Genomic DNA, 15026 nt, shown 5'->3' with positions numbered 1-15026 from the left:
ACAGCGGCGTGCTGCGTTCACGGTCACAAATCAGCCAGAAAGCATAAAAACGCCTCGACAAACAAACAACAGCTGAATGTTTTGTTTTTCAAAGTAGATATTTATAATCCGGCGATTCAGTTCATTTTAATGCGCAGTCGTTTGGCTGGTGCGACTATTTAACCCAACTTATCGGACGAACAGGTGATTTTACAACTGTTTACAAACGGTGAGATGTCTTAGTTTAGCATGCGAGCTAGCTCTTGAGCTAACTTAACAACTTGTGACAAAGCTTTCAGCAGACTGCTCCACTCACTGTCTGTCACTATTTATGTTATATATATTTATATTCATGTTATCTCGCTCAGTGTTGAACAGTGTTGTTGTAGTACTAGCTCCAGCCACGCTAGCAGTTTAAATAGCATGCTGTGGTCCTCATAACAACCAGTCAGACTCATAATAATAATAATATATATTTATATTTATCTGTTCTCCACAGGCTGGAAATACGTTTTTTATCTAAAGATGGCATCTCGTGGCAAATCAGAAACTGGAAAATTGAGGCAAAACATGGAAGAGCAGCTCGACAGACTGATGCAGCAGCTTCAGGACCTGGAGGAATGCAGGTGTGTGTGTGTGTGTGTGTGTGTTTCAGCTGTAATTCACTTGTTTAATTATTTAGCTGTTAGTTTCTGTATCCCAGTTCAACATTAAGCAAGTGAATTTGGGTTTAGTAAAGTCTATATTTAATTTTACACAGTACTTTATCCCCATTCATAGTTCTTTAAGAAGAACATATACTTTATTAATCACCTCAACGGGGAAATTCTTTTTTCACTCAATTTCTTTTTTTATTTACATGCATTTTTAAACCACAAACACACATACAGTACAAGTACAAGGGTCATAGACATGCCAATGTGGAGAGAGATGGGGGGTTTCAGTGCCTTGCCTAAGGGTGCCTCGGTAGCTAACAGTCCACCTTCCATATTTTCGGTCCACGCTGGACTTGAACCGGCCACCCTCTGGTTCCCAAGTCAAGTCTCCCCCTTTCTCATATTTTTATGAAACGTTTTTACTTCTACAGTCACTTTCTATTTTTTTATATAGTTTTTGTAGATGTTCAGCATGCGTTAACGTCTTAACACAGTTATATATTTATTTTCTCTGCAAATGTTTATTTTAGCTACAAAAGTTTAATTCCCCTGTCATATAAATTTAGATCTATCTCAGGTTAATTTTAACCGGTGTGGATATTGTGTTATAGATTCATTTTAATGTGTGTTTGCATGCTACTACTGGATGCTTGAATTTCCTTCGGGATCAATAAAGTATCTATGTTATCTTACATGTTGCGTTGTTTCAGAGAGGAGCTGGACGAGGAAGAGTATGAGGAGACAAAAAAGGAAACGCTGGAGCAGCTGAGTGAATTCAACGACTCCCTGAAGAAGATCATGACCGGAGACATGACCCTTGTGGATGAACTCAGTGGCATGCAGCTGGTACGGACAGTCAATGGTTAATGTGTATAAAAGTAGTTATAACTTATAGAACAAGAAACATAATGCAGTATGAACAGTGATTTGATGATATGTTACAATGTTTTCCAACGCTTGTGTCTTCATCAGGCGATCCAGGCTGCCATCAGCCAAGCGTTCAAAACCCCAGAGGTGATCCGACTTTTTGCAAAGAAGCAGCCAGGACAGCTGAGAACCAGACTAGCAGAGGTTTGTTTTTGGGTTAGGTTAAAATGTTAGTATCTGTGTGTTGCTCAGCCTAAAAAAAAAAAAGTACAACCAGTGTGTGTGTGACATTGTGTGCAGATGGATCGAGATGTCATGGTGGGGAAACTGTCGCGGGACGTGTACACGCAGCAGAAAATGGAAATCCTCACAGCCTTGAGAAAACTTGGAGAGAAGGTGAGGAACGCTCACAGCAGAGATGTGATGTTCTTTTTTTCCACAGGCTGCTGGATGATTCAGAGGCTCGTGCTGTTGAGTCCACATGAACTATTTAAGCTGCTCTGCTTTATTTCAGTCATGTCTATCACTAGGCTGACAGACGAGTTGCTATAACAGGCTTCGGTCTCTGTTCAGAAGGAGCTGCAACATTTTAAACATAATTTTCTGATCAGAGCTCGAATTAACAACACACTATTTTTGTTTCTGGCTGGTCTGACAGCTCACTGCAGAGGATGAGACTTTTCTCACTGAAAATGCGACTGCCACTCTGAGCCAGTTTGAAAAAGTAACTGCAAACTCAGGTGAGAATAAAGTTACGATTTCACTAAAAATGTTTAATCATACAAGTTATTGGATGACCGGTCATATTTATCTTGTTTGTCTTCTCTTTCAGGCTCTGAAGACAAAATTCTGGCTTTAGCTAGCTCTGGTGTTCACACCAAGGCATAGTGAATCTACAAAATGTAAATGTTCACTCCCTTTATCAAGAAAGAAACGTGCCAATCAATTTGTAAATAATCAGTGCATCTATGTGTTACTGTAGATGCTAGAACTTTTTAACAGTGTTGTTTTATATCCCACAACTTTTGTAAATGTCTTTTTATTTGTTCAGGTAGGTGTAAAATTGTATTATAGGTACGAGCATGTGATTTGTTAAATATGACATGAATATTTAGGACAGTCGAGGCAGTTCAAGAGAAACACTCTGTTGTGATTTGTGCTGCATTTCTTATTGGATTACTGTGTGTATCTGTGTTAATATTCAACATTGTTTTTAAATTGTTTCCTGTACGAGTGCTGCAAATACTCAAGATGTAACTTTATTTGAATTAAACTGTCAACAGTGAGATGGACATAACAAAATAACTTACACTACTAAGACAAGCGGTTGTCCCTCCATTTGTATGCGGTATGCATACATATTATGCTGTATACGTATCTTACAATCACCTCGTAGAAACGTGGCAGAGTAAAATAATACTCAAAATATATTCTTTATTAGCCTCCCAGAGCTCATATTCATAAGCCGATTTGGAAACTGTACGTATCCAGCGCAAATCTAGTATTAAGATTCACAACGAGGTGAACTGAGCACCAGTCTGGACTGAAAAAATGTGACCAGTTGCCCATTTTTACAGATTTCCCAGCAATGTGATTAGAAATCCACAGGGAGGATCAGATGCCATCTGTTAAACATTGTGGAGGGTCTTGTGATGGTTTCCGCAGCCGTCTCATGAGAGTGATTCAGTTTGATTAATAGTCTGCACGGACGTTTAGCAGCCAAATAACATGAGGTCACTTTACAGTGAACATCCTCATGCTGTAAAATGATGAAGGCCTCAGAGCTACGAAAACACCTGAATTGAATCACCAGACAGTGATTGAGCTGCTTTAATGAAAATACTGGAAGGCTGAATATGAAGTGTAATTTCACCTGCTTTACCTCTGAAAGAACAAGAGGATCATCTTGAAAATAGAAAAAGAATTAAAGTATGGTCAGCAGACATTTCATTATAATTATTGTGGATTAAACTGTGTTAGATTCTGGATATTTATACATCATTTTGACTAGTTGGTCCACTCCCTATATAATCATCAATTATCAAACATTTCATACTCCTTCAGCTGACAACTGCGGTTATAAATTTGCAGTAATGAAGTTGCATTTTCAAGTTGTCATGATGTTTACAGGATTAATCATTTATATTCAACTTTTGATGTGAGTAAAAAAAAAAGAAAATCAGTGTGTTTGTTTCATTTATTCATTTGATTTGTGAAATTATGACATTGTCTGTTTGCACCACCAGATGGCAACAAGGCTCAAGATTTCAGCGCTCGGGGAGTGAGCCTCGTACCTCGGTTACTGATAAACCTACACAGTATGAGTGACGACGGAATAAAAACAAGAGCAGGCAGAAGTTATACCCCATCCCATCATCCTTTATTTTGTTTATGAGCAAGCATCAACTTCACTACAGTTTGCCCTTCAGCTGGTAGAAAAGTGAGAGCAGCTCCAACAAGCACAAAGGAAGCATTTAACCGTTCTGAAAACACTGTCACCTTCCACTTTGAGCAAATTTTTCAAAGAAAAGAAAAAACAAACCAAAAAAAAGAAAAAAAATACATCTGGACATGTGAAACAGACAATCTGAGAATCAGTAGTGTATCACGTCTCCTTTCTCACTTCAGTCTCACAGCCCCACGTGGAACGTACACAAACATGTGGTTCATGCTGTTATTACAGTATGGCTGCATTTCAGTTTGTTAGGCAGTGACATTCAATTCAACCAACTTACACTTAGCTCAGGGGCAGATCAGAAAGCATTAAGCCCAGAAAACTGGAGATGGTGGAGTCACTGTGGAGACTTGACTTGGAGCGTCAGTGTGCACATATCAGTGACCCCGTGGTGTTGAAATGTGGACATCGAGTGTTTGACATAATGAAAATGAGAATTTGGGAGTCGACGGGCTTATAACTCAGGTTCTTGTGAATTTCATGCTGCCCTCAAGATCATTTCTCAACAACTCAGGCAATAGGACACTGTTCAAAATTACCTTCCACTATACACAAATAGGTGAATCAACAGTATACCCATGTATGCTGCCAAAGCAATTTCATAATGTACTGTACATATTTTTAAAGGTGGATTTCGTCAATGATTTAGTACAATATCTATAGAAGATACAATATGGATCTACTTCCTCTACACATCAACATGGACACATGACATCTATGTAAAACGTTTCTCACTTGTAATAAAACTAGCGGTGGACTATTGTTACAACAAACTGAAAGAAAATGTAATCCCCAGCTTTGTAAGAAATCTAGCATTAAACAAATACAAATAAAATAAAACAAAACAAAACATTGCCACAAATAAAAGAGCACGGATGAGTTGTTTTTTTTTATTATTATTATTATTTCTTGTTAGACCTGCTAATTGTGCTATGATCGGGAAAAGGCACTCCCATCTCAGCCGGCTCAGACCTGGGCCCCTTTGATTTTGTCACCATGGAGGGGAGACTGTTCACTACATTTCCACCACAGACCTCTTAGAAATGATTAATTCATTAAAAGAGACACAACTGTGGACCTCACACCCTCAAAACAGCCTGGAAACTGTCTCCAAAATGAGCCTTTGAATTCAGTGTTGGCTTCTAAAAACAGATTTGCATGAAGAAGAAAAAAAAAGAAGAAAAAAATTAGACTCACAGCACGCCATATTTCTAATCCTGAAACATTCTGTTCACTTCAAATGCCCCAAATCTGATCTGCTTTAATCAATGCAGGTTTGGGGAAACATTAACATTTTTACTTGGTACCCGAAAACATGAGACAAACACTACATAATTAAGTGTGAAGGTACATGTGCGTCTGGTTTTTGTGAAAGATATATACAACAGTGTTGGACAACAGTGTCTGAGAGGAGATCGAGGTTGGACACTTTTTCCTAATCAATTGTATGAGATTTATACTAATACCAGAAGGAAAATAAGTTTACCAAATGTAAACAAATATCTTAGAACAACTCTACAGTACAGTTCCATGTACAATAAAATCTAGTGGTCTACTGCAAAAAAATATTTCATTTTAAGATTCAAACAGGAAGAAGATTCATTTTTAAAGTGTTCTTGTTGTAAATTATGCAGCCATATCCTTAGTTGTTCTTCCTCGAACTTTCCTGTTGCTTATTTTGCAACAGGAAACCACTTTAAAAATTCATCTCATGTTTTTTTTGTTTGTTTTTTCAGGTTAAATAGCTGTGCCACTGTAAATAAACTTGCAACAAAGCAATCCTGAAAGGTACTTTAATTTCACCCCCCCCCCCACCACCCCCCCAAAAAACAATGCCAGCAACTGCACTATTCAACCAGGCCCCACTAAAGCTCTGTCTGTCATAAATCTGCTCTTTCAGTAGTTTGAAGATTTTTTTCCCTTCCCACTTCTGTCAGCACAGCGGGACTGGGATACAGACGAAAAGGTTGTTTTTTTTTAAAGCTGCTGAGGAAATCTCTTGACTTGCCCAAATACACTGGCAGAAATGTTAGTACCCATATTTCCAGATCGACAGCACTGTAGTACCTGCTGACCTGGCGTTTGTACCGTTCCACACAAAATGTTGATTTGTACATTAGCATTTCTCTGAGTATGATTACCCTGAACAAAAAGAAAATCCCTTCTGTACAACAGTGAGATCTATTGGGAATGAAATACACTGACGCCTGGAGTAGAGCATTGCAACCTGTGCAAGCAAAGCAAAGCATGTACGAGGCTAAAAAACAGCGACCAGTACGAGATAGCAAAAAAAAAAGAAAAAAGAAAGAAAGACAAAATGGACGCCACTTTGTCGTGGAAACCTCCGCTTAACAATCCTGGGTTTCTCATCATGAAGCAGACATTTTTGTACAAGCATGATGGAATAGCTTTTTGCGGAAATTTAGCGACATGCTACAGCCTCTGTGACACAAATATTCTACATTACGTACTGCGTCGTTTTAGATATTGGACCCCCGTTGAGTAGGCCTCCACTAACACATCGACTAATTACATGGTTTCTTTATATTTACAAAATCTTTAAAAAGCAATTTCTCTACACATATGACTTCTCAAATATGCTCATGCACTAAAAGAAGAAAAAATAAAAATGCGGTCTACTTGTTAAAAGCATAATTTTGTTTCACTGTGGACTACAAGTCAAGAAAACTCAAGTCAAAGCTATGCGTGAGTTTAGCGGCAAACAAATCTAAAAGCTTTTTACGCAAAGAATATACATTAGGGGGAGAAAAAAAAGAGTATTCTCCGTTTGAAAGCCTCGTGTCTGAGAGAAAAGAAAAAGTGCAGGGTTGGCTTCCTCACACAGTTCAAAACAAAATGTAGGCCAAGTTTTCCTGGGAATTAAAATATAATAAATAAAAAAATAAACAGTAAAAATCAGCAATCTGGTGATGACTACACTACACTGAGTACCATCACTAAGAGAACAACAGGAAAACCTTGACCATATATACGCTGAAGGGAATTTTTCTTTTTTGTATTTTTCTTTTTTACATCATGGCTCCTTGAACATGAAACTGTACGGTGGGTGTGTGTGTGTGTGTGTGTGTGGAGCAGTGAGTGTAAGTTGGTGGTGTGTGTGAGAGAGCTTGTGTTTAGTGTTACAGGTATGTTGATGTGTGTGTGTGTGTGTTATTCTAGTAGGTGAGGGTGGAGTCGTCCCACTCCAGCTGCTGCTGTCTGCTTGCCCCCTGCTGGTCCTCCGGCTCTGCGCCCTCCTCGTCTTCGCTGCTTTCTGACTCAGCGCTCGTGATGTCATCTTCCTCCTCTCCGTCCTCGCTCTCCTCCTCCTCTTCCTCCTCCTCGCTGCTGTGCTGGTCCTCGTACGTCTGCATTAGAGACAGAGGGCGGGGCGTTAACATCCAAATGTGCCTTAGATAATAAAAGTAATTGAAGGCAGTCATCTTATTCAAGGTTAACGGCTTTATTGGGAATAAAAACACCACATGCATCCTGACGTTTAGAGGTACGTTCTCACTAGGGTTGCACATCTCTCTGTGATGAATGATTTGATACACATCTAGATACACAGGTTATGATACAATTAAAAAAAAACTATGTACTTTTATTACAGACGATTCGATACAGTGTAAGAACGATTTGATTTGATTCTACAGTTAATATTTATTGCAGATATTTTATAAAATAAAGAAGCCAATTCTATGAAAGTGACTATCTTACAGTACAATGCAATATTTTATTTTCAAATATGTAAAAGACCACATATCCCCAAGCATTGTTGCTTTATGGCACTGGCAAAAAAACAACAACAAGCTATGGGACAACTATGAGCTAAGAGAAAAGTAAAAACGTTGATTATTTGAATGCCCATACAATAATAAAAGAGGCATGAATTCACTGTACATGTATTTATATGTCTGCCTACTCGCTGACTCAATTAGAAATTTTCACTTCAGAGTTCTGAGAGACCAAAATATCAGTGCTGCTTTCTTGGCTGGGGCACCAAAAAAAGTTCTCTATCTGCATGAGACCAACTAGTTGCACAAAATATGATATTGATATGTGATTCTTTGATTCTAATTAACAAGGTAACACTCACACGCATAAATATAATGTATATGTTATATTTATACGTATATATTAATGTATATGTACAACGAGGGTTGTCAATTATGAGCACTTGGCCACAGTCTCAACATCATCCAGAGAGCACTAGCAAGTGAAAAGCTAGGCAGCAGAAGTGAAATCCTTTACACTGGCTAAGCAGCCAGGAAATCAATTTTTCCTTCCTGCAAACGTTCTGTGTATTTTTACCTCCATGGGGTTGACGGTGATGGTGAGGGCCGAGTCGTCCCAGTCCATCTCGTTCTCCTTGCCGCTCTCCTGGTCTCTCATGGTGCGCTGGTGTGCAGCTCGGATGCGGAACACGCCCAGGATGATCATAAACACCAGGAAGCTAACGCACACCACGATGACAATAGTGGCGGCGCTGGGAACGACTGCGAGGAAGCAAACGCACAAACAAACACACACAAAATGTCAGGTTTAATGTAAACTGTGTTCGATTTGCACATTCAGACTTAAAAACCTTGTTACAGCCTAAAGTGGGGAGACAAAGAGATTCTACTCTGTCTGAGGGCATTTCAAGGGCTTTCGTTCCATGGTGTGCCAGCGCTGATGTTAATGGCTTTTCGGTAGCCTGCAGTTGAATGCTTTCGGCAGCTCTAGGTGTGTCTTTCTTTAAATAGCTTTGCCTAACCTGCTCCACTTTACCCCATATATTAGCAGGAAAGAACCTCTCTTGTGAGTTGGCAGGCTTAGTGAGCCTGACAATCGAGAGGATTACTGAAGCTGGGAAATAAAAGGTTGTGCTTAGACCACACAGCACTCAATTGTAATCCCTAAACTTGTGCCATTAAACAAAAAAAATGGGTAAACAACCAGTGTTTCATATGTGGCCTACTTCTGGTTAATAGCATGTAATCCATCCGAGTAATGCTCGCCATACCAGAAGCCAAATATTAAGCAGATTACTAGTTTGATGATGATGTTTGGTATTAATTTGAACGTATAAATAAAAGGCTACAACTGGGGGAAGTTTCAGTAGACCCTTATTCATGAAATTCATGTGTTTTTTTTACAAGTGTTTGTAAAATATATAGATGGAAGTCATCTTTATGTGTCTAAGGGTCAGTGATACACCAGAATGTGTTGGTCAGAGCTAAGACAAAAATTAAAAATTTGATGAAAATGTCATGTCAGACTCTCGTGATGCAGTACCTGAGGCCTGGTGAGCGTTGACCAGGTTGTGACCAGACAGATCCACAGAGGCATGATGCACGGGGTTAATGAAGTTGGGCTGCACCATGGCATTGTTGGCATGCTCCACAGGATTGGCTGTGTGGATTACGTTCACCTAGAGAGAATAAAAGGCAAAAACACAAATGTGTACGGGCAGAAAACGTTTCAGATGCGGGGACGTGAGAATACATTTGCACGCCTCTGTTGTGAATGCGTCACTGTTGTTGTGCTCAGTCATACCTCGACCTTGAAGTCGTTGCTGATGTAGCGACCGTTGAGCTCAGAGCAGACCAGTTTGAATTTCCTGTCGAAGAGAGCCTCCGTGTGCCAGTTCTTATAACGGATAAGATGCAGGACCTGCTCGTAGTTAGCCATGGTGTTTACACCTGGAACATACAGAGGGGGGCATGATTAAAAAAAAAAAAAAAAAAAAAAAAAAGACATTTGATTTGGCAACTTGTACTTCAAATCACTCTGGTATACATTTTATTTTCTACGATTACATGTTGTAATCTGTTTACATGTAAAGATTTGAGTTTCTAACATTTCAAAGACTTTTTTTCTGTAAAGTAATTAAGATCTCAAATTTTTCAGAATCAATTGTGCTGAATTGGTGCATAACATGGAAAAAAAAACATGGAACTAGAAAAATATAAAAATAGATGGAAGAAAGTGCTGCAAGTGAAGACTATAAATAGAGAAGCTTCTATGTGCTGGTTGGGAAAGCTCTGTGCTTTGTACCGGTGATGACGAGGCCGAGGTTAGAGGAACTCATCTCCAGGCCATGCTGCTGCAGCTGGGACATGTCCACCTCCAGGCTCTCATGTTCTCCGTCCAGCTCGTCTCCCACCACAGTCACTTCACATGTGTCCAGGTTGTGCATGATCTCTTCTGATACCACTGTCTCTTGGACTGAATGAACAAAAGGAGAAAAACATTTTTAGTCAATCAGGCCTGTAATGTTGTAATGACTCCTGCACTCCTATAACAGCATTTTGATGCTGCTCTTTTCATTCCACACATTCCACTTCACTCGACCACCGACAATTGGGTCAGAGATTCAGTTCATGAGTTGTTGGGACACCACAGTGTAATCATTAAAAATAGTACAGCCCAACCTGAGTATGTTTAATAATATATCTTGTAAAACAGCTCAGGAACTCCAAAATATAATTTAATTCATACTTAACAATATTTTAATAACCCTGCTGCAGCAGCCAGTCTTCTCCAAACAAATTAGTATTTCATGCACACACAGTTTGCACCTCCTGACTCTGTTGAAGCTCCTATTAAGTGATTCTTCATCATCTACGGTGACATCTCATTTGTTGGTGGTTGAAGGTGGGGCAGGGTAATGCAGGTAATACTAACAGATCTCTGTAAGCCCTTTTGTCCCGTATGGCGTGCTGTTCACCGCAGGACACAAAATCTTCTGGTATCTGTGTCAACCCCAGTGCACATCTATTGTCTCTGCTCATCTTAGCTCCTATATAACCCTAACAGATGGCACGGCTGGTTTCTAACCCCACCCAGAAAGTAGTAAACAACTCATCTCTTTTCTCCCTCCCTCTCTGTCCAATCCTGCTGCCCTGCAGGCGTAATCCTCACATTTACTGTACATCCACGCAGCTATTAACTGTAGATTCACTGTGGCTGCAGACCCATTCAGTGTCTAAGGTAATTTAATCAAGACAATGGATAGAGTATCGCACAGCTTCAGGAAAGACAAGACTAAGATTTATTATATGGCCGAAAGTAGAAATTCAGAGTAAATAACTGAGGAGGAGGATGAGCACACTGTTAAACAAACAAACAACACAACCAATCAACTAAAAAGTGGGTTAGCTACACCTAAAAATTCCCTTTAACATTATTTAACGTCTGGGTCATGTGCCCTTCTCATACCTGTGGGGTCATCGTCAGCTCCCTCCGTGGCTTCAGATTCTGTGTCAGCCTCCACTTCGCGGGTGATGGTGCTCACGATGCGGAGCTCAGGGAAGAGCGTCACGCCTTCCTGGCTCTCGAATTCAGCAGCGCTGCGGGCAAAGTGGTCAATGCCACTCAGGCTGATCTTGGGCTCTTCGGGCTGCAGCACCATGACATAACCTTCAGCATCTGGCACCGTAACGCAGGACTCCTCGTTGAAACATCTGGGGGGAGATTTAAGTTTGAATATGTGAGAACCTTTATGATTTATGACAGGGAGTGAATGGGAAGACAACAACACTGAGATGAACTGTTATAGCTTCACACCTAGACTTCAACAACTGTATGACAGTGAAAAGGAGGAAGGAGGAAGAAGGAGGCCAAACACACTTTTTTACCACAGTAGGAAATTACTACTCGAGTATCTCTAAAGGCTGTGAAGTAATAGAAATAATCTGGTTAAGGAACAATTTTAAACTCTATTCAGGAGTAATTGTTTGCAGTTTTATGTGCGTTTTCGCTGCAGTGCCAGATCCTGTCTGAATATATCCATAGTCCAATTGCTCAGTGGAGATGCAGGTTAGTTCATATGCAAATAATAACAAATGTTAGACTGCAACACTAACTGGATGTTGGAGCTCTAGCTCTGCAGAAACCTGAGTCTTAAGATATTCTTCTCATACATCATCTGAAAATATAATGTTTTTTTTTACATTTCGGTCTCTGGATACATCGTTGAGATCAAAGAACATAAACAAAATACAGAATCTTAGAGCTCTGCCTCTTTCTCTCTCCAATCTCTGTCCGTTCATGTTTACTCTCCTTGCTATGCAAATGAAGTCAAACTATTGACCCCTATCTTACCTCAACAAACCATCCTTACATTTAAAGTCGAAGGATGAACCCTCTCTGAATGTCTATCAGGCAGACAGAACCTGTTGCGCAAACGTCGGGCTGCTGCTGATTGACAGATGAGGTGACACGACGGAGACTGAGCAGACAAAGCATTTTTGGCTTTTGCTACGTACTTGACGGTGGTGGAGATGCGAAGGTGCCTGATGCCAGGGGTCGGGAACTGGCGGGAGTTCAAGTAGGAGATGTGCTGCATGACCTTGTCAAAGGCATCAATGTCGTCGCCCTCCACTGTCAGAGAGGACTGGTTGGGGTTGAACTCCACCTACGAGAAGAAATCAAGGTGACTATGTGATAAGAGGCAAGATTGTCTCCTGATGCCATGCTTACACGTTGAAATGTGTAAGTGTGCTTTCAGGTTAATACCAAGTTATTTAAAAAAAAAAAACGGGCTAGTTTAAGTTACAGTTTAGCACCACAGTCTAGTTCTTGATGCACAAATACACTCACCACCAATCTGACTGAGCTTAAGTGTCTCTAAAACATTTTGCCGTACTCACCTTGACAGCTGAAGCGACTTCCTCAGGCAGCTGCACATCCAGTCCTTCCTTGCAGGTGTACAAACAGTCGATCACCTTCTTGTTCTCCAGCTTGCCAGAGCGGATCATCAGGCCCGCAAGGTTCCCCCGGAAAAACTGAGCCATTCGAGCATTTCCACCTGGGTATGTCACACACACACACATAAATTAGTTACTCAAGTGTACATTCCACAAACTTTACCTTTTCTGGGTTGGAGAATCAAGCATGCCGTCTCAGTGAGCGGAGCTAGTGTGAATGGCATTCATGCAAGTTAGTATACATGCCCTTACAAGGCCTGAGGCCCGGTGAGCAAGGGCAGGAGAATGATGGATGAGCTTACATACACTTTGGATACATGCAAAATCTGCATTAATAGGGCGAACTGCTGCATTAATATGGAAAAATAAATGACCCCAACAGAAAAAAAAGGGCCTCAAGATGAGCCTCAAATTAATCTTTAGTCACCTTATTTCCAGAAAACACTGGGACAACCTTGAGGACTTAATAAAGCTCAAAGGTGATCTGAAATTTGGAGCCTTGATGTTTCAAGATAACTGAATATTTCAGTAGCGCTGTGAGGGGAATCCTGCCTAATGAGAGGTGAAATAATTATGTCGTGTCTTCCTGTTGAACCATAATGAGCATAAGTCTGTGCGCTTGCAGAGACAATCTTCAAGGTCCCATAGTCAAGAATGCACGTGTTGTGTGTGCTGCTGCAGGTTTGTTATCTGATATGGAGGAGCTTCTGCTTTGACCGAAAGGTCAAGTTCTGAAAGGAGAGCCTGCACGGCCAATATACTGCAGCCAGGTCAGAGTTTTGTGTTCATTATGTGTCTATATTCCTGTGCCGCTTGTGTGAAAAACAACTGTCTGGCTGTTGCAGTGAGAAGGGCATATACATGGAGAATAAAAAAAAACATAAAAGAATCATACAGGCAGCATTAACGTCACAACAGTCTCACGCGTACTGCATCATGCAAAAAAAGAAATCTTTCTGCATCTAGAATGCGTCTGAATCATTCTAGTCGGAATGGTATGAGGATGCAGTTAGCGTGGTGGGACATTGTGGACACATGGACAAATCTGAGGAGTAAGGGAAAGAGTTGAGCAACCTGAGGTGGGCTCAGAGACTGACTCAGTGTCATTGTCATGTCCTGAGTTGTCTGTAAAAGGACAGAAACAAGAGAGCAGGGAGAGACAGGGAGGAAGGTTGAGGATCTGCAGTAGAGATTCAGATGCTACATACGAGGTCATGGTGCATCATTTGAAAGGCTAAGAAAGTGTTAATAAAATAACATGCACCCTACATTTTTACACAAGTTCAAACAAACAAATATATTAATTAACAGGTAGCATTATATATAATATCTTTTTACTATTTTACCCACAAAACAGTAAGATGTTACAGAAACATTTGAACTATATATGAGAGATTCACATCTTTTTGGCTCCTTTAATGTACTGAAGAGTTCACCTTGCCAGCAGGCACCGATGGTAAGCTGAGTCTCGATCTTGGAGACGTGCAGTGGGTAATCCTCTGTGACCAGGAAGGGCTCAAAGGTAGTACCATCCACAAACAGAGACACAGTGGGAAACTCCACGTTCAGCACGTAGTGATGCCACTCTTTGTCACATGCCTGTGAAGGACAAAACCGAGGGGATGAGAAGCTGAAAGTGGGACTGTAAAAGTTACATATCACTGTAGCTAACTTAATTCCTGAAAGTTAAATATCATACTCTAGACTTGTACAAAGTCTGGCAGTGTATGCAGCTGACCTGGTCGAGTTTCCAGTGAAACTCGGCTGGTTTGTAGTTATCGGCCTCTGATGGATCCTGGCGCAGGAGAAGGATCAGCCTGCAGTTGTGGACGTAGAGCGAGTAGTGGTGCCTGTTCATCTCTGCAGCAGAGAATATAAGAGGGGCGATCAAGATATGAAACTGTAACTATTGTTTGTTTTTTAACCAACTCCCCCAACACAAGACTACATTTAAGTCATTTGCTAGTATTAATAAACAGATTTTTAAGTGCTGATTTGGAATTACTGTATTATATTCACAACTGGTGACAACACAAGGGCATAAATTACTAGTAAACAAAATAAGCACTGCGAGCACAAACATGTGCCTTACACAATTAACATCTCTGAAGTATGTAATTGCTGGGATTGCCATTAGCAAAATGACAATTTCATCCACAGCATTTTTTGTTCTTGTAATTTACCAGTCTTAACAGGTAGGTAATACAAAACAATCCGTTTCACAACCAGTTCCTACTATTGTTCTCAGACCTGGAAATGTCACCATAGTTTATTTGTCAACATTCATCTGCACATACGGGCTTAATACCAAACACCAGCTGGCTGTTAATCCTCAAAAAGATTCAAAGATTTACAGTACTGTTCTCAATATGT

The 15026-nt window shown here is 40.4% G+C and overlaps 2 protein-coding genes across 7 annotated transcripts in view; one reads left to right on the top strand and one right to left on the bottom strand.

Annotated features, from left to right (window-relative positions):
* The first annotated feature begins 10 nt into the window (after positions 1-10).
* lzic (leucine zipper and CTNNBIP1 domain containing) lies at positions 11-4053 on the top strand. Of its 3 annotated transcripts, none has more exons than XM_019254432.2 (7): positions 11-208; positions 490-605; positions 1346-1481; positions 1608-1706; positions 1803-1898; positions 2161-2242; positions 2335-4053. In XM_019254432.2, the coding sequence occupies exons 2-7, from the start codon at positions 505-507 to the stop codon at positions 2388-2390; spliced, it is 570 nt and encodes a 189-aa protein (XP_019109977.1). In that variant the 5' UTR covers positions 11-208; positions 490-504; the 3' UTR covers positions 2391-4053. The 3 variants fall into 3 exon arrangements, with proteins under 3 accessions (XP_019109977.1, XP_019109978.1, XP_019109976.1); XM_019254433.2 differs by having other exon boundaries at positions 12-183; positions 479-605; XM_019254431.2 differs by having other exon boundaries at positions 13-208; positions 479-605.
* Positions 4054-4598: 545 nt separating this feature from the next.
* The window catches only part of clstn1 (calsyntenin 1), a 33508-nt gene continuing 23080 nt past the window's right edge, over positions 4599-15026 (bottom strand). For 2 of the 4 annotated variants that reach the window (XM_019254427.2, XM_019254428.2), the window contains 11 exons: positions 14392-14513; positions 14090-14252; positions 13728-13778; positions 12597-12754; positions 12213-12361; positions 11164-11408; positions 10000-10170; positions 9499-9644; positions 9238-9373; positions 8272-8456; positions 4599-7325 (listed from right to left, as the gene is read on the bottom strand). In XM_019254427.2, the coding sequence (XP_019109972.1) occupies positions 7134-7325; positions 8272-8456; positions 9238-9373; positions 9499-9644; positions 10000-10170; positions 11164-11408; positions 12213-12361; positions 12597-12754; positions 13728-13778; positions 14090-14252; positions 14392-14513 (1718 nt within the window). In that variant the 3' untranslated portion in view covers positions 4599-7133. The remainder of the gene's footprint in view (positions 7326-8271; positions 8457-9237; positions 9374-9498; positions 9645-9999; positions 10171-11163; positions 11409-12212; positions 12362-12596; positions 12755-13727; positions 13779-14089; positions 14253-14391; positions 14514-15026) is intronic. The other 2 variants (XM_019254429.2, XM_019254430.2) reach the window with 1 other exon arrangement.

This window comes from Larimichthys crocea, chromosome XV (assembly GCF_000972845.2).
Source record: "Larimichthys crocea isolate SSNF chromosome XV, L_crocea_2.0, whole genome shotgun sequence".
NCBI lineage: Eukaryota > Metazoa > Chordata > Actinopteri > Sciaenidae > Larimichthys > Larimichthys crocea.
Note: the sequence above shows the minus strand (reverse complement) of the source record. Positions and strands in the feature narration are given on the sequence as shown.

What these genes read in the sequence shown, in the direction of transcription:
- lzic (XM_019254432.2), top strand. Translation starts at nt 505, where the DNA reads ATGGCATCTCGTGGCAAATCAGAAACTGGAAAATTGAGGCAAAACATG. An exon ending in TGAGAACCAGACTAGCAGAG is followed by an intron (nt 1,707 to 1,802) that starts GTTTGTTTTTGG and finishes CATTGTGTGCAG; the next exon opens with ATGGATCGAGATGTCATGGT. An exon ending in AAAAGTAACTGCAAACTCAG is followed by an intron (nt 2,243 to 2,334) that starts GTGAGAATAAAG and finishes CTTCTCTTTCAG; the next exon opens with GCTCTGAAGACAAAATTCTG.